The sequence below is a fragment of the Muscardinus avellanarius genome (assembly GCF_963383645.1).
Source record: "Muscardinus avellanarius genome assembly, chromosome: 12".
Lineage (NCBI taxonomy): Eukaryota > Metazoa > Chordata > Mammalia > Rodentia > Gliridae > Muscardinus > Muscardinus avellanarius.
The window spans coordinates 64,545,666-64,568,696 of NC_137798.1; the positions used below are offsets into that span (position 1 = coordinate 64,545,666).

Here is a 23,031-nt window from a genome sequence, read left to right on the forward strand (position 1 = left end):
AAGCAATCTGCCTTGTATGGGTAGAGCAAGGGGAAGTCGCATTCTGTTTCCCACTAGAAGAATTATGTGGAACAGCTCATCTGTACAAAATTGGCCTTGGCAGTGCTGCCGAGACCAGCGAGACCTTAAGGAATCTGCTGAGCAAATGCTGGTCATGCAAGCTGTTAGCCCAAAAGCCAGGGTGTGTTCTGCACTCCAAAGCTTTATTTGTTCCAGCTTGGAAAAAATACATAGCAAACACTGTCAATTGCTCATAACGTGTCAATTACCTCTTTCCCTTCTTCACTCCAACTCTATTCCAAAGCTTATTTGGAGAAGAGGCTGTTTGACCTTGTGTACTTGAACAGCCCTGGGCCAGTGGAGACAGGGCCACCAATGGCTGCCCACTCCCTGGGCCTCCGATTGCCTCTTAATTGCATGTTTTTTTTCCTCACACCTGTCCATGATATCTGTAGGCTTGTGTGCATGTACACCCTAGGGGTACCATGGGTTAATATTATAGACTTAATTGTTCAACTTGCCTTTTCTTAATCCTTCATTATGATTCAATAAGATAGGAGGTTATTTCCACCAAAAAGGAAACAAAGAAAAAAGATGTGTTTTTCTGGTAGTACCTAACAATGGAAATAGTTTCCTTGAGTCAATGGACTTGAGTCCTTCTGCTTCGAGTAAAAAGCAAAATGTTAAGTAAATGGAGCCCAGAGGTTGTGTTGGAAGTGATTTGTGCCTTTCTTAGCTTGAGTTTTCTGGGATATCCTAAGCCCTCTTCACTTCTAAATTTGATTTACCACCATAGAAGATCACATGCAGCAAATGTCATCTTTCTCTCCCCCTATGCTTTGCTCTGTGCTCTACTGTATCTTCAGCCAGGCTCTCGCTGTCAGCAGCTCTCATTAGTGATCGTAGGGTCATCGATCGTCTCTTACTCTGTATCACTGATTTCCTTGACTGCCTTGACTTTCCCCATTTGTTGCTATGATTTCTGAACTGCATGTATCTGGTTTCCCTTTTCCATGCCTCTGCCATGGCTGTAGGATTTCTTTGTGAACAGTAACTCCAAGCAGGTAAGTGAGCTACTACCTAAACCTTGCTTACTGTAACTCCTTGGCTCACTGTAAGCTTGAAATTTCCCAGTTAGCCTGCTGTTGTTGAGATGGTGTAATGCAATTCCTAGCTGATTCAACTCATAGTTGGGTATCTAGCCTGAAGTCTCAGCACAAGAGACATTTGGCTTTTGATTCTATGCTGCCTCATACTATAGATTCCATACTGTCTTTATTTCTTAAACTACTGTACAGTTCCAGAGCTCTTTTGGTTTCCTTCCCTTTTTTTTTTTTTTTTTTTTTTGGTGGTACTGGGGGTGGAACCCAGAGGCTTTCTACTTCCAGGCTATACTCTCAGACCCATTTTATATTTTATTTAGAAACAGAGTCTCACTAAGTTGCTGAGAGCTTCACTAAGTAGCTGAGGCTGGCTTCGAACCTGCGCGATCCTCCTGTCTCAGCCTCCCAAGCGCGGGGATTACAAGCGCGCACCACCACGCCAGGCTTTCCTTCTATTTTTTAAATGCCCTAATCCATTTTTAATTGATCCTGACCACTAGTGAAATCAAGTTTGCTGTTTATCAAGTTGGTCAGTGTTTTCTTCACCTGGAACTTTTAATTGTTATCCATACCTCTGATGCACAGTTTATTCAAATAGCATTATATATATTATTGTTTTGTGCCCTTTCCACCATAATTATGCCTGGCCATCACTGCTCAGTACAGCAGCAGGACATGCAAATAGCATGTCATTGTTAATTCAGGTAACTGAGCCAGTGTCTTGAACTGCCCCCTCCCCGTTGCCCATCAGGATCCAGGGTAATGAAAGGTACCATCTGGCCTTGGGAGATTTCTGTTGCACATGAAGAAGTTTGGGAGGTTTTATTGTTCAGCTTTTTGGAGTGCTCAGGACTGCAAATGGTTCTGGGGTGAATGGGCCCTGTAAATGGCCGGACCAGCAATGCCAACCAAACCTCAGCTGAGCTTGATTCACGGTGACAGTTCTTCTGTCTGCTGTCCATGGGGATTTGGGGGACAAAAGAAGAGCATCACTCACTGGTAATTTATGCACACTTAGCATCTTCAGTGTGGAAGCACTTTGTTCTTCCAAAGAATGGTTTCTCAAACGTGGGTGGTCAGCTTTTCTTATTATTTCTCATTACCAGCTCGATTGAAGCCTTTATTTCAGTTCCACCACCTCCCACCACCCCAGCCCCTGCCTCTCCATCACAGCTTTGCCCATATGTGTATGTGGTGTCTGTGTGTGTGTGTGTGTGTGTGTGTGTGTGTGTGTGTGCAGAAAGTATAAATTCTGAAGTCTGAATGTCACTGCCTCTGATGGATATCCTTGCTGCTCCTTACAGAAAGAAGCAGATGCCATTGATGACACATTGAGTTCCAAACTGAAAGTTAAAGAGCTTTCAGTGATCGATGGTCGGAGAGCTCAGAATTGCAACATCCTTTTGTCAAGGTAAGGTCAATGTTGAAGAAACATCTCTAGTACGACCAGCCTTTCTCTTTTGTGGTTCAAAATCACATATTTGTTATTTCCTTTTGATTGGACTCTGCTGAGGTCCAGGTCTTTGGGTTCCCTTCCATGGAGGATGAGGAGAACTCTGGGTGTCACTTTCCCTGGTGGGACATATCAAACAGCTGGATGCCAATTCTCTTAGGCTTTCATTTTCACAGACCTCCAAATGTAAAAGCAGAGTATCCTAAGTCAGTATTTTCGTCCCAGAAGGCCTTTAAAATGGACTTGACTTTTATTTACATTTCTCGAACTGCAGAGCTATGTTAGTCCTTGAGTAATACTGTAAACAGAGTCAGGACCCATGTTGATGGCTCTTTGTTTGATTTTGCTTTCTGATATCTCCTTTTTATATGAAGTTTCAAGGTTGTATGATTCCATGTTCTTCTAGAGCATTTTTATGGCTATGAAGCTACATACATCTCAAACTTGGGTGAAATGTTCCTTTGCCCAGTGCAGCCCTATTCAGAAATCTTTCTCATAATTAGTGAACCATCACAATCTTGGAACCTGAAGAGAAGAAAGGAAATTTGGGAGCCTGGAATCTGATTGCAGCTTGAGGCAATGTTGTCAGTTCATTCTGGGCATTTCAAGTTGCTTTTCAGTATCTAGTTTCCTCTTTTCTCTAAAAGGGACTTTCACATTCTGCAAAGACACCTAATGCTTGTCAGAGGAATGAAGATGTAAAGAATGCCAAATTTAAAGATAAGTTGCATTCTAGAAGGAATGCTGTCTGTGCATTGAGCTGGTGGTATAAGGCGACTCTCTCGGGGAAAGTGTAAAGGAAAAACAGTAGTTCTTACTGTGTAGATGGTCTTAGACCAAGTTTCTTTTAACACAAAGAGCTGCTGCCGGGTTTTCAGCATGGAAAGCTTGATTGTTGGCCAGATATATATTACTTTAGGGAGCAAATGTTTCTTTCAGTGAAACAGAAATTGAACCTTAGTGAAATCCCTGAATTTTAATGCAACTTGTAAGGTAACATGAACTACCCTGTTAGCATTTCATTTTTGCTGTAGCTGGAAGCTGTGTAAATGGGCAGGCTCTCTATTTATTATGATTTTTGCTCTATGAACCATGCTTAAGTTAGAGAAAATACCTATGTGCCTCAGGAAAACACTATGGAAAATAATGTGAAGGTCAATTTATTTTACTTCTTCAGTGTATACAATTGTTTTGTTGCCTTTAAAAAAAATAACCTACAAACTTTGTTTTCTCTTTTTGATGGTACCAGGGATTGAATCCAGAGGCATTTTACCCCTGAGTTATTCACCCTAACCCAATTTTTATTTTGAAACAGGGTCTTGCTAAGTTTCTGAGACTGACTCTCAGTTAACATTATTAATTACAAAATTGAATGTAAATTTGGGAAAAGTTGTTTAAACTGAGAATCCTTCCTTTTTTAACTTTGCAGTGCAGATGAGCACTTTAAACAACTTGATGAAGGGAACTGTCCCACTGAATTTCTATAGTGTCCAAATGCTTATAGAGTACAGACTATGACCCAGATTATAGACAGATTATTCTCAATACAAAGTGCCAGCCAAGGTACTTAACGTGAGTAGATATGGTTACAACTCTTTCTGGCACATTTCCCATTCCATTATTGAAGAATCATTTCACATTTGTGGTATATTGTTCCCTCGTTACCTGAGAAGATTTTGAACCTAAAGTGCCTTAGAGCTCGAATGTGTCTAAGCTCCTTCTGAAAGACAGTTTGAAAGTCTTGCCTCATGTCTGTTAAATTATATATTAAAATTCAATTTAATGAGTGCACATTGTTACAGTGAGCACAATTAAAAGGCATTTGTGGGTAACAATGTCGTTTGAAGTTCTAGGGGACCTTATGTTAGCAGTGCCCTATTGATCGGGTTAAAACCTTCCTCCCACAGAGGACTCGGCACCGCTTCCTTCTGTTCTCAATGTTCGGTTGTTTTATTCTCTCACCAGCAAAGCACATACCTGACATGTTAAATGTGCTGCAGTAAAAGTGAAAGAAAGTAAGCTGATTTCAATTTTTTTGCACTGGGGATTGAACCCATTCTGCCTCCGAGCTATACCCTCAGTGCTATTTTACTTTGAAACAGGGTCTCACTAAATTGCCAAGGGCCTCACCAAGTTACTGAAGCTAACCTCAAGCCTACAGTCCTCCTGTCTCAGCCTCTCAAATACTGGGACCACAGGCAGGCGCCACCTGGCTATTAGGCAAACACCACGGAGCTAGATCCCTGGCACCCTGACTTAATTTTAATTTGTATTTTGTATCACTGTTTAGCTTGTTAGCAGTTTTCTACTCCCCTTCTCATTGTCAGTTCACTCCTGACAACTCCAAGGAGCTAGGGGCTTAAAGAGGAGAGAGATGTACAAAAGGATGGTGGATACTTCTCTCTTAGACAGTCACTACTCTGGAGCATGTATTTGCCTGCCGTTGCCAACTATATGCTAGGTGATGGTGCTGCCTTGTCAAGCTTGAGGCTGACTGGAGAAGAAGGTGCACCACATGGGAAGACTTGTGAACACGTAGGGATCACAGTGACTGGCTGGAAGGACATGGGGCCTCCACCATGGGAGGGGGCCTTGAGGGGCAAGCACCATGACAGGGACAGAGCAGGGACAGGGAAGGCAGCTCCGAGGAGGCTTAGAGCAGCTAATAGAGAGCCCAGCTGTGGCAGCGGGGGGATTGTGGCTGGCTTGAATGAAACCCAGCACAAGCCTGAGGCTCAGGTCTTGTGCCCTCCTGAGGACACGTGTCAGCCCAGCTTCAGGCCACAACCTCCTCTTCCATAAAATGCTCTTTGTGAAAGGAGCAGCTTTGTAGGGGCTGCTGAGAATTAGCCCGAGTGCGTGCAAAGCCTCTGGCAGTTGCTGACACATGGTAGCTGCTCAGTTAATGGCCTGTTTATACATCATGGGATTAAGAGATGATGCGGCTCATTCAGGAGGAGACCAGTGTTTGCTTGTTGTAATAAGACTGAAGTTTGGTTTCAGGATTTGCAGAATAAGTTTGAAGAAGTCCAGAGCTGGCTGCAGGGGAGCCATGAGATAGGGGTCTCTATCTGTTGCCCAGGTGAGACCCGATGAGGGACAGACTTGAGAGAGACAAAGAAACCTTTGATAGGACTTGGAAGCTGATTTTGTGCTCAGGGTCCGAGAATAGGAAATATTTCAAAGATGATGTCAAGATTTCCTACCTTTCCACACTTACTATCTCCTCTTTCCAGATATCAATCCCAACAACTGGGAAACCTGTCTCTCTCTTATCTTTCTGATTAGGAATTTATTTCCCAGCAAGCACTACACCAAAGTCTACTACGATGAAAGCCTGAGGCGTAGTCCATGAGCTGTATTTTCCATGTGCACATGTGTCCACTGTGTTTGCTTATGCTTTGAAGCTCTCCTTCACATGCTACAAAAGTTAGAGGGCCCTTTGGTTCAGGGCACCTGCCGTGTCTCTCACAGGAGACAAAAAGAGGCAGCCCTCCGGGTGCCTACTGCATAGAGTGCTGATAGCTTGGATGGCCAAGCTCACCTGAAGCTCTGAGAGAGACTAAATAGAGGGTGTGTGTTTGAATGGGCGCTCCAGGGGACCAGGACTAAGCCTTTCACAAACTCAGAGTGAAGTGAATGGGCTGTACCTAAGAATAAGAGCCATTAAGGACTTGCTTCATATCTGTTAAGTTACCTGTTAAAATCCAGTTTATGGAATGTGTGTTATTGTAGTAGATGCTCAACACAGTAAGCAGCTTTTCTTCTGTGTGTATACGGGTTATATGAGTGATGTGTAGCAATCTAAAATTCCAACTGTTTTATTCCCCCAAACAGACTTTTCCCTTCCAAAAAAAAAAAAAAAAGGACAGAAACTTGGAAGCAGGTTTATATTGCAAAATGAACCCACCCAAAATACAGTTTTATGAAGTGTTCTGCCATTCTTCCCCCCACCCCCAGATATCCACTTGACACAGCAGCCAGGGTATTGTAAACCACAAAAAGCTACTTTAAAGTAGGGGGATTTGGCTGAAGTCCATTGGAGCAGAACTAAGGCTGATCTAGCCATCCATCCTTAACTTATTTTAATTATGCCTGGATGTTCCAGTTCTCTCCCAAATTTCTGAAATTCTTTAGTAGAGCAAGGTAGAGTTAAATGCTGTTTCAAGATGCCTGATTTGTTTCCTGCCTTGTAAAAAAAAAAAAAAAAGAAAGAAAGAAAGAAAGTTGTGGTGGAAGTCTCAAAAGTTGCCACCCTACAGCACGCCAGAACACAGCTAAGCTTTAAAGGCAATTAAAAGGCTAGAATTGTTAGGGTCCTTAAATTACAGAGATTAGAGACTCATTCTGTGGATGACAGATGATACTAAGAACTCTGCACCCTATGGAGCCCTCACAGAGGGCGGGGTACCCTTCTCCCCTTTCCCCTAAGGTAGGGTTTCTTTGTCTGATCCAACAGGCCACGTGTATGGCGTTATGTTGACAGGTAGATTTTCTTAAGTACTCTCCATTAAAGTCTCCAGTCTCTTTATGGGCCACATTAAGAGAAACCAGAATTGTTAGGAATTAGAGCTGGTGTTTAGTCCAGACAGCCTCGGGGGGCTGGGGAACATAAATATATACAATTTCAAAAGCAAAAAGTTCTGCACTCCATATGGGAAGCTGGTGAAATGCAAATCTGATACTTCAAGCATTGTTCTCACTCTGATTTTCAACTCCTTTTCTTTCAAATGCAAAACAGAAGGGCTGAGCTACACCATAAAGTGGTTTCTTCAACTCAGTGTGAAAAGTACACAGAAGTAATTAGTTTTTTTCCTACACTCGGAGCTCTTCTTGTGATGATTATAGACAGAACTACACCCACCTGACTTTCATTAGTGGCAGTGGAAGTCTTCTGCATACCTGTTGCTCGGCCTTCCAAGGCCACGCCATGTTGTTTGTACTTAAATGGACTTAAGCCCATAGTGTCCTGGAATAGGACCCATACAGTCAAGACCCTGAAGCTGTAATACAGGTTTTTTTTTTTTTCCTCGTGGGATACTTTAGCCAGGCCAGTTTAGCTAAATTGTTCCATTTCATTGTGAGCATTGTCTATGATGATGTCCTGGTGAACCTGTTCATGAAGCAGGGAATGTCCCAAGAATGACCTAAACGGTCTGGAGACGCTCATCGGGGCCAGGCTTGCTCTGCACCACCCAGGGTTGCGATGGCACTGCAGCTCAGAGGAGGGGGTAGAAGAGGTCATCTTTGTCAGCACAGAAAGGGTGCCATTGGCCTAGATACTGTATTGGAGTTTAAGAACATGAAATAGAAGAATGTGGCATTACTACTACTATAAAATGCCCAAATTTGTTTCTTTTCTTTCCTATTTGTTAGCACAGGAAACAGCCCTCAGTTTAAGTACCAGGATGGGTGGTTTTAATAAGATGATGCCAAAATCTAGAGAAGAGGACAAGCCAGAGACACCGCAGTGGGGTGTCTTGTCCAGCTCCCCCTGGGAGTCTTCCCTCTATTCAGCCAGCCTCAAGTTTATCTGTGAAATGATGGATGGGAGGGCACTTGACACACCCTTGTGTCTTGAGTGTTTCTGATTCTCCCAAAGACTATAGTCACCTTGGATGTAAAGGTTCATCTTCGAGTTCTTTTCTTAATACTTTCAGGCTTACTGCTGTCATATACAAGGAGGAAACTCTAGTAAGGGGTTGAGTATGAGAGAGCGCTGCCAAGTGTTTACAATGACCAGAGTGAACACTCTTTCATGATCATGCATATTAAGGTTGCAGAAGTCCTGCTCATTTGCTTCTAGTATGGAAGAGTCTGCCATGTAGAGCATACATATAGTCTACTGGGCCCTTTCTATGGCTAGGAACTATGCCAGCACTTCACATGGACTGTCTCACTTAGCCCTTGTGTGTGAGCACAGGTGCATGTGCACACACAAAGTTCTTTTTTGATATAGTTATTATTGTTTCTATTTTGTAAATTAGGAACTCAGGCTTAAGAAAACCTTTTTCAAGCCAGGCTTTGTGGCGCAGGCTTGTAATCCCAGCATTTGGAGGTTGAGACAGGAGGATCACAGTTCACGGACAGCCTCAGCTACTTAGTGAGGCCCTTTGCCAGGGCTGCGGGTGTAGCTCGGAGGTAGAATGCCCCTGGGTTCCATCCCCAGTGCTAGCCCCTCCCCCCCCCAAAAAAAACCTTTTTCAAGGTCTTACTGATTAGTAAGTATCAGAACCAGGATTGGGGCCCAGCTTCACTGACACTAGAGCCCCCACCTTCAAAGTCACAGGTGTCACATGTACATGTTCTATATCCATGTGTTTAAGTCTTTATCTCGAGTCCTAGATCGAATCTTTCTTGAAGAGCAAGATGGATCAGGTAACATTAGTATGCTACGTTAGTGTGGGTTGTAAAGAAGGATGTTAAAAGTAAATGTGGGCTGGGTGTGATGGTGCACACCTATAATCCCAGCACTTGGGAGGTTGAGACAGGAAGATCACAGGTTTGGGGACAGCCTCAGCAATGTAGCAAATCTCTCAGCAACCTAGCAAGGCCCTGTTTCAAAAAAATAAAATTAAATTAAAAAGGGCTGGGGTGTAATTCAGAGGTAGAATACCCCTGGTTCAATCCCTCTTACCACATAAAGGAAAAAAAGAGAATGATTCTGTTGTCACAGCTAATAACGTGATCCACAGTGTCTTCTCCAGCTAAGGTAATTGTAAAGACACATTTTTACAAGTATATTTTATTTTCATGACACTTACATTTTCTAGTCAGCACTTTGCTACCCTCACTCAAGACATACATTCCTAATGAAGCTGGTAAATCATTAAGGTTTATTATAGACAGAAAAATGGAAAACATATTTGTGTTTTTGCATAAATACTTCTATGAGATGTTAACTAGATAAGTAATATTCATGTTTAGAAAAAATAATGTTTGAAGAAGGACATAGTGGTGCATACTGTAATCTTAGTACTTGGGAGGCTGAGAAAGGAGGAGCCTAGATTCAAGGCCAGCCTCACGAAGTAATGAGACTCTCATCAACCTAGTGAGACCCTGTTTCAAAGTAAAAATAAAATGGGTCTAGGGGTATAGCTCGGAGTTAGAATGCCCCTGGGCTCAATACCCAGTACAAAAAGAAAAAAGGAAAAGAAGTTTGGATTTGTGGGTACTTTTCACTTTCTGTATATGACCTTGGGCAGATGACTGGACACTTCCAAGCCTCAGTGTCTCTGCCTATTTTTTTAAGACTACCAGTTATTCTGAGAATCAAATGAAATCGCTGATGTAAAAATTTCTCAAGTCCAAAGTGCTTATACATTTTATTTTGCGTATTAACTATTGTTCAACTCCTTTACAGTTGGGGGCTTTGGTGTCAGACAGGCTGGGCCCCCATTTCTAATTTTCTCAAAATCTATTTGTAACCGACAACACTCCTACCATATAATCAAGTCACAAATTGAGGTTCTCATCTCACCTGCAATTCACAGATGCTGTGAATGTATAGGAAAAAAAAATGTGTGTGAGTATTTTCCCTATTTCCAGTCTTCCAATCCTTTGCTCTAGGAAACCGAGGGATAGAACATAGCAGCTTTGTTCTCAGTGTCAGCCGAGCATTACAAAGCCCTGAAAGAATGTTAAATCACTTTCAGAACCCTATTTTTAGTTTCAAAATCCTGTATTGTCAGGAAATAAGCTTTCACTGAGAGATTTTGAGAAAAAAATACACTTGAAAGTCAGCAGCTGGAGAAGCAAAAATGAGTTATCTTGTATGAAAATCTTAGTGCCCATGCCAATGCTGTTAACAAAATAAAATATCCTTTCTCCAGGTTGAAATTATCCAATGATGAAATCAAACGAGCAATTCTAACAATGGATGAACAGGAAGATCTGCCCAAAGACATGTTGGAACAGGTGAGCACCAGAGGTTTTCCAGAACCCAAGTGACAGCCAGCTTTCCAGCAGCGAGTGGGATACTGAGCAAATCTGCTAGTGGCTCATAGATAATCTCTGAATTAGGACAGTTGAGCCAAGGTTCCATGTGGCTCTTTTAAGATACTCTATGACTTACTGTTCTCAGAATGGTGAGTAAGAAGGAGGATCATAAGTTTGACAAATTCCTGGAACCCCCAATGCCAGATTGTGTTCTTTGGGCTGTACTGAATATGTCTTAGTAGCTTGTATAAATCTATAAACTATAGTAGAAAAATCAACGCTTCACTGGCATATTGTACATCTCACTGTCACTATGAGATCACACACTGTCTAAACTGACTCATTACTAAATTCTTAATGCAATTTCTGCCTTGGTCATGGCTCATCATGCCAACAAGCACAGAAGTGGCTGTTAAGCCCTTCACCACCATCCTCTGTGTCTACGTGTGCGTATATGACATTAGGTGTGTTGTCAGTTTCTTAAGGCTAAATCTTATCTCTGTTTCGATGTGGCATTCTATTCTGTCATAAGTGCCCAGGCTAATGGGTGGGATTTTTACATAGTCAGTGCACATCTTTGTCCCTATTTATACTTTTTATTGTTTGTGATCGAGCAGCCAGTCACCTTGTCTCTCTTCATGTAGTATTTCTACACCATTTCTACTGAGCCACTCCACCTGTGCCGTGTGCTGTTCAACAGCTTTGTTCCATTGGTCCTGAAAGGCAAGGTTGTTGAACTAGCACATCTGCCAGGGCTCGTCACCTGTGTCTGACCCCCACCCCTTGGTGTGGACCTAAATTTTTCTGAGCTTTGTAGTGATAGTCTCAGAATGTTGTAAGAATATTGGAGCTTACTAACTCACTGTCCTTGGAATGGGATCAGATTTGGACTAATTCAGGTCAGGACATCCACATTTGTTAGGGCCAGGTCCACTGAAGGTCGACCGTGATTAAGGCTGAACACAAGGTCTGATCTCTGGGCATGCTCAGTTCCAGGAGCAGAGTGAAAGGGTATTTTGTACTCCTAGGAGTGGCCCTGGGTGGAGGCCACACTGGGTGGGTACCCATTTGTCCATGTTCTCCCTGGTGTTCTCAAAGGCTCAGACACAGCAGACAGAAGCAATGTGTACAACATCACCCCCTGAATGGATCTGCCCTCTGCCCCGAAAACTCTGCAGCTGAAGTTGTCCTATAGGAAAACCTTCTCACCTGGCAGTAGAAAAACCTTGAAAGTTTTATTTAATTATCGGAATAGTCAATAACTATGTCCTCAAGTCTCCCAGGATGCCATGCGTATAAATAGTCTTTAGAGTGTTTCCCGGCTGTTCCACACACTCTTCCCTCCCACACTGTACATTCGTCTCTGCCCTGGGAAGGTAGAACCCAGCTTCCCAGACCTCCGCGGCTCCGAGGTGACCCTGCCTCTGAGTAGCTAACCTGGAGTGAAGGACTACGTGTAAAGCTGCTTTAGTGCTTGTGTCTTTGGCCCCTGTCGACAAGGTCATATGTTTAAAATTCCCCAATATCTGTTTACTGTGAAACTGCATCCAACAAAATTCCTCCTTGAGGGAAAGGATTCCAAAATCTTGCCAAAAGGGCTTGCAGTACAAGTAGAATTTACTTCAAATAAACACAAGAAAGAAAATCCATCTACTGACACAAAATCTGGCCAAGAAGGATATTTTTGACCCAGTCTCTCCTGATCGCTCCATGAGCTTCAGGCTCTCTGGTCAGCTCCCACACTCTTCCTTTTCCTCCCTTTTTTTCTTTTTCTTTTTCTTTTTTTTTTTTTTTATTTACTGTTCTTCCTCTGCTCCCTTTCCCACCATGCAGTGCTCTTCCAAAACTAATATGGATGCCAGTATCTTTTTTCTCCTATTTGTGATTTGCACAAGGGCCATACTCACTCCTTCCTGTCCTGCTGAGCTCGGGGCTCAGATGAGATCTGTACACACCTCTTCCTTGGAATGCATCTTTCTTCTTATTCCCAGGTGTTTGTCCAACTCTCCACTCCTCTCTTAAAGCCACCCACACACAGTATATTACTCAACTCTCCCCTGAGAGGGTTTAATCTCCTAGTGTGTGCCTCTTACTGCACTCACGTAAGTAGCAAAAGAGACGTAATGATTGTGTTGTCCTGAACACCAGCCAGTAGATTCAACACAACTAGTTGGGGAAGGGCGTCTAAATTGGTGAAAAGACCCTTGAAACCAGAACTCAATTTCCTTGCCCAGTAGGTAAAAGTGCAAATAAAGAAGGAAAAAAAGTAAACCTTTTCTCCTCCCTTCTTTTTGCCCTATTACCTTCTTCTCCCGCACTAAACAGGGTCAGGAAGATACATGTCCTGTCTGCTGTCCCCATTTGGACGCAGGAAGGGAAATGCCTAGGAGCTACCAGCCACCAGGCCTTCATGAACTCCCTGGAATCTGTCTTCATCGGACCTTCCTTTCCTCCTCTTAAGGAAAAGGCACTGTCCCTTTCCTCTTGAGTCGGACCCAGCAGGATTGGCTGCCCCTCTCTACATCTTCAACTTTGCCCTCTCAACTTTTGTTGGATTCTCTCTCTCTCTCTCTCTCTCTCTCTCTCTCTCTGTCTCTCTCTGTCTCTCTCACTCTCTCTCTCACACACACACACACACACACACACACACACACACACACACACCCTTTCAGCTACCGTCCCTTTCCTTACACAACCAGAGTCCTTGAGAGCGTGTCCATGCTTGCTCCTGCTCACTGTTCATCCGCCCCCTGCAGTCTGGCCTGCCTCTCTGAAGCTGTTCTTACCAAGGACACCCAGCTTCCCTGTTGCCAAGGCCGTGAGACACTTTGCTGCCCTTATCTTTCTTCATTTCTCGGTGGTGTGACCCTAGCGGCCACTTGCTTCACAATGAAACGTGGTTCCCTTGGCCCTGTGATGCATATAGGCTTTTCTGGCTGTCCCTCCAGCACCTCTTTTGAAGGGTCCTCCTCTTGTTCTCACCCCTTGGATGCTGGTTCTCTCCAGCCCCATTTTTTTTCTCTCTTAACAGTACCCCTGCTTATCTCACTCACATCCATGCCCTTAGTAGCTTTCCTGTTACAACTAATGCTAGCACTTCAGGATCCCTTCAGGGTTTCAGCATGTTTGTCCCTCTGGCTGTTAGAAATCACTACTTGGTTCTCTTGAAAGTATTGCAAACACTAAACTCACTTTCTCCCCATTCTACTTCCAACCTCTTTTTGTTTTTCCTTTTATACTTTTTATATGATGTTGCCTAAGGCAGAAGCTGGGCCTCATCCTTGTCTCTCTTTCCTTTATCTATCACAGTCTATCCATCTCAGAACAGGCCAGTTCTTTTTAAGTTTCCTAAGTGCCTTAGAATCTATCCACTATTCCTATCCAGTCTAGGCCACCATCAACTCTCACCTGGATTACTACACCAATAATCTAGCCATGACCCACACACAACATGGATCCCTTCTACTTCTTCCTCCATTTTGCAAACATAGTGACCTTTTTAAATGCAAACCCATTCCCCTGCATGAGATTGTTAATGTATATCCCAATGCCCCCCCAAACAGAGACTGAATTTCTTTTAAAGCCATTGCTCTCCTTGTTCCTGCCAGCCCCTGCCTTTTCCCACTGTCGTCACGGCCTCTCTTTTGCCTCCATGAGGGCTGTGCTGCCTGTTCCAGGCTCTGGCACATGGTATCATTCTGCCTAGGATGTATTCTCAGCCTCATACCACTTCCCTACAACCCCAATTTTCTTTGTTTGCTGGTGACACCCATACTAACTGCCTTTTCTGAGGTCTCCCAGTTAAATCCCACAAATATTTGAAAATCTTCTAAATGGACCCTCCAGCATCAAGTTCTGGAGAAAATCTCAGAGTCTAGAGGGACAATGTCCTTTTTAACAGTTCTAAGGCATTTGATCCAGAAAGCTGCATGCATGCACAGTCTGGTGCATATTTAGATAAACTGAAAGGAAAATCAGGTTCACAGAAAAGCAAACTTTTCAATTTTATATATTGTTGCTATTTCTTCCATACTCCATGCTCATTTCTCCCTCCAAAATAAAATATGGAATCAAAAACATTGGATCTCACCATGGTACTCTCATTCAACTCTACATGGAGCAACAATAAAGTTGGAAACAGAATTAGATAAGCAGAAAAATAAGCAAACTGAATGGAAAATACAAGCAGAATTATTCATTCCATCATGATGTAATAGAAAAAAAAAACCCATAGAGCTGGCAGTCAAAGAGACCTAGGTTGTGTTTCTGATGTTTATAAAAACCTGCTTTGTATACTTGCCTATGTTGCTCAAGTTCGCTGGACTTCAGTGTATCATGTTCTAACATGAGGGTTAAGTCTCTGAAGTCCCTGTGATGGTCCATGCAAAGTGGGTCCAGAGAAAACTTCCACAGTTCTTACTTGTGAGGCAGCAGAGAATAGAAAGGTACCCGAAATGAATCTTAGACCACTTTAACCACTTTCACCTAAAAAAAATTTAAATATTTGGTCATCTCTGTTGTATCTTAGTCACCTGTGGGCAGAGCTTATAAATTAAACAAAAGTTAAAATTTCATCTGAGGACAAATGAACCAAAAGGGTGAAAAGCTACTGCAGAGATTTAAGTTATAAATCAGGGTTTTAATATTTGCACATACATTCCAGCTTTTGAAATTTGTTCCTGAAAAGAGTGATATTGACCTGTTGGAGGAACATAAGCACGAACTCGACCGTATGGCCAAGGCTGATCGGTTTCTATTTGAGATGAGCCGGTGAGTTTGAAGATGTGAAAAATGAAAGACACTTTTACTTACTCATTCTAACTCGTGCTAAATTACGTGGGTCAATTAACTTGGCTAAAAGCTTTTCCAGATTCTAAAATCAGTGGTGTGGAATTTGGTGGCATTAAGTGAGGTCTTGCCCATGGGTGATCCTGGCTCAGGGTTTCTTCATGCCTGTGTCTGTTTCTGGGGCTCTTTGGTTTATGTGGCTTTATCAAGCTATAATTTTCCCTAGTTCCACTCAGTGCCATTAGTCTCACCAGTTTGACTTCTTGGGATAGGCTCTCATGCTTCCTATTACCTTGGCATCTCAAAATTGTTACTGAAAGTAAATAAATAAAATGGACAAACTCTGGCAACGTCAGCCTTGAGCCCCGTAACTGAATGGTCTGGGTCTGGATGTCAAATCATGACACACACAGACATCACTAATCAACCACAGCACTCTTCCCCCTGAGTGTTGGCAAGCTTTCTGAACCCTTCTCCAGGAAGCCCTGAGGCAGCTGCTGCTCTGTAATGGGGTTTGGCAGGTAAACTGAGTCTATTTTGCCATTCCAGGCCTAACGAATTGATTCTGCATTAGAAAAGGACCTATGGTCCTGAAACTCAGTGAAGCTCAGGATGGAGCTCTTCCCATCAGTGCCATACAGCTAAGGGGAACCCATCCCTCTCTGTTTCCACCATGTCCAGACTTACTTTCTTGTGACCATGGTTCCATCACAATTTTAGCTACTGCTGTCGAGCAAAGAATGGCTTTGAAATTTTAACAGATATACCCAGCAACCTCCAGTATAGGCAAGCAAATGGCCACACTTACTAATCATCTAGATCCTTGCATGAATCATTTGGTTAAACCCTCCTATCATCTCTCCCTGGAGGGATTTTAGGGTGGAGACTTAGAAAGTGGTTCCTCCTCAGGGTCCTCTAATAGAGGAGCATCCCACAGCATGGCCAGGTCTGTTTGATTATATGATATAGTTTTGGAGGAGGGGCTGATCCCTGATCCTGCTGGGCTGAAATTCCCAGAAATCTTGGATGAAAATGCCCCAGAAGGCTTGGATGAGAATGCCTGCTGTAAGACCAGCAATAGGAGCTGCTCAGCAGATGGTGACAGGAGGCCAGTCAGTGTTTCCCTGTTCCCTCTGATGGCCGCTTGGGAAGGCAGAACTTGCCAGCCCTAAGGGGAGCAGATAGGAGCTAACTGAAGAAAAAGGAAGGTTTGGAGCCTTGAGTAAGGAGAAGAGGATGCCAGAGGCAAGTCTTTAGAATTTTGCCAGAAGCCAAATTCTGTGAAAAGCTGAGAAACATGGGAGAAGCATAGGAAACTGTCCTTTATTTGCAGTGGGGTGGACAGTCTTTACATTTTTATTCCTTCCTGTCCCTTCTACGTTCACAAGAGCTCTTGGCACTCAGAGGGAAGGGTGGGGGGCGCTTCAGCGAGCCGTGGCTGGCTCTCACTTTCTTTAGCAGTTGCCTTATTCGGTTGGAGCTAAGGGCTCTGGGGCAGCTGCCCAAATACCAGACACAGGTCAAACAGGAACAGACTCTTGTCTTAATGGAATGTTGACCAGTTCTTGCTTGCTCTTACAGAATCAATCATTATCAGCAAAGACTGCAGTCACTGTACTTCAAAAAGAAGTTTGCAGAGCGCGTGGCAGAAGTAAAACCCAAAGTGGAAGGTAAAGCCGGCTGTCCGCCCGGGGTGATGTCTGTCTCAAGTGCCCAGTTACGAGCTCAGGCCAAGTGCATGCAGTAAACAGGGTGCCTCCAATGATTTTTTTGCTCAAAAGCTTCTGGACAATAACTGAAGGCCAGCACTGGGCTCTGGAGCCACATAACACACCTCCTGATTCCTCTGCCAGACTTTTGATCAGGGCTTTTGATCACATGGGTGTAACCAAGGGATGAATTTGACCACCCCTAGCATTAAACCTGCGATGAGCTTTCTTGCAACAGGGCCTTATTAGGCTTTTCTAAGGGTGGGTTTGAGGCTGTTAAATTTTAAATGCTTGAGATGAAGGTGAGGCCACCGAAGAGCACAGCTACAGAATGCAGGCTGGGATCAGTCTGCTGGAGCTCCTGTCCCTGTTGTGGCACCTGCAAGCTGTGACACATAACGAATTCTCTATCAATGGAATTGATCAATAATTATGTTGCTCTGACTCAGACCAGGCAAGTAAGTGTCTGCAAAGGAATCTTGGAAATGGAATTCCTATTCTATGTATTCCTAAGTGCTTAAGGCTAATGAGTCAGTCCAGAAAAGGACTGAGAGAAAAAAAAAGAAGCATCTGCAGCCACCTGTGTAATCTTCAGCCACAGGAAGAATAAGAGCTGTGCCCTTATTCTTTCCTCTAGTTGAAGGGTTTTGTTTTTGTTTTTTGTTTTTGGTGGTACTGGGGTTCCTGACTCCCAGACCTATTTTTATATTTTTTATTTGAAAACAGGGTCTCTTAAGCCAGCACGCTGGCTGGCTTCGAACCAGCGTGATCCTCCTGTCTCCGCCTCCCAAGCGCGGGGATTACAAGCGTGCGCCACCACGCCCGGCTAGTTGAAGGGTTTTGAAAGTGCTCCCTGGTGTCTAATGACCCAGTCTTAACTCCTTCAGTATCCACTACAATGTGTGAATTTAGGATGGATATCACTGAAAGTCTCAGTTGTAATCATTGTGATTTTATGTGTTTTCTCTTGAAGCAATTCGTTCGGGTTCAGAAGAAGTGTTTCGGAGTGGTGCTCTCAAGCAGTTGCTAGAGGTGGTTTTGGCATTTGGAAATTATATGAACAAAGGCCAAAGAGGCAATGCCTATGGGTTCAAGATATCCAGCCTCAACAAGATTGCTGACACAAAATCCAGTATTGACAAGTAAGTGGGGGCATTTTACAACATTCAGTACATCTGAATGTTGGATCAGGCCTGTGTTGTCCCCCTCTGGTCTCCCGTGGCCTCCAGCCACTGTAGTCTCCAGGCTGAACTTCTCTTTCTCAGTACTCTCTGCCTCTGGCATCAACTTCTCTTCTCTCCTTTCTTCTTCTTCTTCTTCTTCTTCTTCTTCTTCTTCTTCTTCTTCTTCTTCTTCTTCTTCTTCTTCTTCTTCGTCTTCTTCTTCTTCGTCTTCTTCTTCTTCTTCTTCTTTTTTTTTTTTTTTTTTTGGTGGTACTGGGGTTCCTGGAAGCCCTTCTACCTCCGGGCTACACTCCCAGACCTATTTTTATATTTTTTATTTGGAAACAGGGTCTCCTAAGCCAGCGCGCGCGGCTGGCTTCGAACCTGGCGATCCTCCTGTCTCTGCCTCCCAAGCATGGGGATTACAAGCTTGCACCACCACACCCGGCTCTCCTTTCTTCTAACCATGGGCATCCTTCAAATTCCCACTGAGCTAGTTATCCTTCATCCATTTTCTATGCATAGGAACACCGTCTTTTTCAAGTTTTCTTTTATTGGTCCTACCTTTTTGGGGGGGAAACTTTTATAGTATAATACACTAAAGAGAAGTTACTATGCATAAGTGTACATCTTGATGAATTTTGATGAACACTCCTGTGTGCCTGAGATCAAGAAACAGAATACTGCCGGTTCTCTGGAAGTGTCCCCATGGCCTCCTAGTCACTATCCCTCCATGAAGGAAATGTGTTTCAGAGAGAAGGAACAAACTGATAGTTGATGCTGGGATGTGAGGCTTGTTGGGTTTTAGGTTATATTTTCCTTCGCTCATTGGAGCTAAGAGCTATTTGAAAAAGCCATGATGCATAAATGCATTTGGCCATTGGTTTTCAGCTGCTCATCCCAGGGCTTATTAACATGCTTCCTCGACAGTATACAGTGCTGCAGTTTAGGTGAGCAGATTCCAGTTAGAAACCCGGAGCTGTGAGCCGGGCGTGGTGGCGCACGCTTGTAATCCCTGCGCTTAGGAGGCGGAGACAAGAGGATCGCGCAGGTTCAAAGCTAGCCATGCTGGCTTAAGAGACCCTGTTTCCAAATAAAAATATAAAAGTAGGTCTGAGAGTGTAGTCTGGAGGTAGAAGGGTTTCCAGGAACCCCAATACCACCAAAAAAAAAAAAAAAAAAGAAGAAAGAAAAAGAAACCTGGAGCTGTGAAAAGGCCCATGTGCCACTGTCAGGTCGGGCCATTGCAAATACTAACTATACTTCCCCTGAGAGCTTTGTTTCTCTGAGGTGGAACTTGCACAATTGTTTTTAAAGTAAGCTTCTCTGCCTAAATTCTTTGTAGGAGTATGAGCTATGCATCCTAATTATTCCTAACTGATGAAGCTTTTTATCCTATATTTTATGTAGGGTAGTGAAGCAAAGTATATGGCGACCCTCAATCCATCTCAGGAGAAATAAGACTATTAATTTTACATACTGGAGAGACAAGGTGGTGAAGGGCAGCTGTTGCGGGACAGCCCTGCCACCTTCTAATACGAGCACTTGATCCTTTTCAGAGCACGTTCGCATTTGGTTGTCACTACAGCCTGTGAAGTACACAAGCCAAATCTGTTATCACCTGTCATCAGTTCAGGAAACTGAGGCAGGGTCAGGTGGTTCATTTAGCTTGCCTACAGTCTAAACAAACACCTCTTCAACCTCACCCATATTTAACACCTGTTCTGTTGGTCTGTCCATAACTCTACTCTTGTCAACAGGTGCTCTTATTTGGAGGTAGCAAAAGGGACTGGGAGCCTTTGCATATAAAGAGCAGCTACCTTTTTAAGAAAGAGCATTCTCTTCAGCTGCACCTGCATGCTAACACAAAAGCAAATCTCACATGAGTGTGTGTGTGTGTATGCACACATACAGCTAGCCTGGTATTTATATGATTATCTACTTAATGAGGTTTCTACAGAATACATCTAATATATAAGCCTTTTCAAAAGAATAAATCAAAACTACTTCTGATTTTTCTTTTTCTGCCAGTAAATATTTGGTCCACAAATGTGACACCAGTGCATATAAACCCCCGGTGCCATGCTAGTAACCAGCCACACATCTAGTGCTCAGTTAATCGAGTATACCCAAACTGCACAAATGGCAGCAGAGTCAGGGTGCAGAGTGTTCACTCAAGTTCCTGATAACCAGTGGGGACTAGTCAAATGTATCTCGTCATTTTTCTTTCTTCAAGAATTTGTCTTTAGTCAAATGAGGTGTTATTTGGATAGCAAACCAATGTGGACTTCTGACCTGGTTCCAAGCCTTTCTACAGTCAGGAAAGCACTTAAACTCTACTGCATTTCTCTAAATAACAAAGCAGTTCTCAAAAATAATGAAGAAAGCTAGCATTGCTCTTCTTGTCACCGTACCTGGCATTTGTTCCCTCCCTCCACTACTCAGGTTGAGAGGCACAAGGACAGGTAGTTTCTGTGAACAGCAAAACTCAAATGGAAGGGTACAGCTAAACTCTAGAAATGCAGTGGCCTTGCTTTGCTTTGCCAGATGATTGGTTTTTGTTGTGGTAGTTTTGGTTGTTATGGTTTTGGTACTTGAGGTTTGAGCCCACTGAACTAGACCTCCAGCCCTTTTTGTTTTTTTAAAACAGGGTCTTACTAAGTTACTGCTTACTGGCCTTGAACTTGTGATCCTCCTGTCTCAGCCTCCTCCTGAGTGCTGGAATTACCAGCAAGCCCCATCACACCTGGCTTGGAAAATTGTGCTCTAATTCTTTGTTTAATGTGAGTCTTTGACTCAGAAGTGGGATTGTATTAGCTGGGTGTGATGGTGCACGCTTGTAGTCCCAGCATTCAGGAGGCTGAGATGAAGGATCACTGTTCATAGACAGCCTCAGCTATTTAGCGTGGCACTTCACAACTCAGTGAGACTTTGTTTCAAAAATAAAAAAGGCTAAAATATAGGGCTGGGAGTGTAGCTTAGAGGTACAGTGCCCCTGGGTTCCATTTTGGTACTGCAAAAAAAAAAAAAAAAAAAGGATTGTATTATCTCTCTATGAAATCCCAAGGGTAACCAGAAACACTTTTCATTGTCATAGAAAAAATTGTTTGGGCAAATCCGATTCACTTTGACTAGAAGTAGGTGGGAGTATTGTGATTCGTCATTGAAAATTAGCAAACTACATATATTATGATCATGTTTTTAAAGAAATGTGTTTGTGTGCTCCTAATCGTGGCAACTTCGGTAGATTAATAATTCTTTATCCTAGCTACATGTTAGACTCACCGGGGAGTTTTAACAAATGCCCACGCCTGGCTCCACCTTATTCCAGTGGAATCCATCCCTGGGGTTGTTCCAGGCATCTGGGGTCCAGGTGATAGTGATGTGCAGCAGAGTCGGTGACAGGGGGACCCGACTAGCACAGCTTTGCCTGATAGTGCTATCAGGCAGCTACCCACCCCCCTTTCAGTCCAGGTCAGTCAGGGTTCAGCCCTGTCACCACCCTCACCACCAGAGAGGGAGTTGGCACAGCCGACTGTTGTAACTACCAAGGGTTATGCAGTTAAGAGCTGAAGTGTTGCTAAAATTAGAACTGGATTCACAGCTGCAAGGATATCATCCACGTGATGGCACAGTTATGGCCCACTTCCAGGTTCAGCCCTGAAACAGGAGACTTTCTGCCTTTCTGACCACCCTTTAGATGAAGCTTCACATAAAAATGATCAATAATTGTCATGAGTGAGTTGCTTTTTAGACTTAAAAGGTATTTCAAGTGCCTTTAGACTTGAAAATGACTGCTCTCTTCAGTGGATTGAGCATCTCTTACTCCTAGTCCCACCCCAACCAACTCTATTTTGTTAGGAATTTGCAGGGCACACCCCCACCCCCGAGAGATGGGTCCTCCACAAAAGTGTGAGTTGGTCTCCGCCGGTGGTGGTTCACATTCACTTCCATCACCCATCCATTGTCCAGACATTGAAGGATACTCATTATGGACTAAAAATGTAATTCTTGTCCCTACAGTTCTTTTTTAGGCTCTCTCATTAATCCTCTTCTCTTGTGAGTCCCTGCCTTAGCAGAACCTCTAGATTTTAAAGTTAATACAGTAGTATAGCATTATTGAGTGCTGTGTCACATGAGCATAGAAGTCACATGCTGATTGTGTTGAATGTTCTTTCCCTCTTTGATTGTAGGAACATTACCCTTTTGCACTATCTCATAACTATTGTGGAAAATAAGTACCCCAAGGTTCTCAATCTAAATGAAGAATTACGGGATATTCCTCAAGCAGCTAAAGTGAAGTAAGTAGTCATCGTGAACGACTGTGGTTCCGCATTAGCCATCGAGGTGTTTACTTGGCATTGCATGGAGCACAATGCATGAACAAACCTTCTGTTTGTTTTTCTCCAGACGTTGTGTGAAATAAAGTTTGAATCCCATCCAAATCATTCAGATGTATTAAAAGGCTTTGAATATAGATTCATTCTAGGTCCTTTGGAATACCGCCATGTACAATTTTTAGCTTAAACAAAACCCAATATTCCGAGTGCAGGAAAAGAATGTGGTTTTACTAATGCTTTTTAAAAGGCAGTTCTATTAAACACAGGTAGGCGTGCCCAGAGTTACGTGAAGGTACATGATTAAGCAAGGAGAAGACATACATGTTAGGACGCCACTAGCAATTGTCACACTCCCTGAAACCAAGGCAACCCTTTCATAGGAAGCAGTCTTTATGCAAACCAGGAAACTAAAAATAAAATGGAAAGTTGCCAAACTTTTGCCACAAACTTCACACCATGTTTCAGAGACTAGGAAGCAAGCAGTGTTCCTGACTGTTCTCCTTCCCTCCCTTGGCTCTCTCTTTTTTATGTACATAT

General features: G+C 43.3%; 1 protein-coding gene across 2 annotated transcripts in view; it reads left to right on the forward strand.

Annotated features, from left to right (window-relative positions):
* DAAM1 (dishevelled associated activator of morphogenesis 1) overlaps positions 1-23,031 on the forward strand; it is a gene marked incomplete at both ends in the record, with an annotated part of 104,181 nt that overhangs the window by 73,714 nt on the left and 7,436 nt on the right. The window contains 7 exons of one of the 2 annotated variants that reach the window (XM_080707793.1): positions 1,035-1,064; positions 2,408-2,514; positions 10,389-10,473; positions 15,158-15,264; positions 16,864-16,952; positions 17,965-18,133; positions 22,348-22,455. In XM_080707793.1, coding sequence (XP_080563919.1) covers positions 1,035-1,064; positions 2,408-2,514; positions 10,389-10,473; positions 15,158-15,264; positions 16,864-16,952; positions 17,965-18,133; positions 22,348-22,455 — 695 coding nt within the window. The remainder of the gene's footprint in view (positions 1-1,034; positions 1,065-2,407; positions 2,515-10,388; positions 10,474-15,157; positions 15,265-16,863; positions 16,953-17,964; positions 18,134-22,347; positions 22,456-23,031) is intronic. The other variant, XM_080707792.1, reaches the window with a different exon arrangement.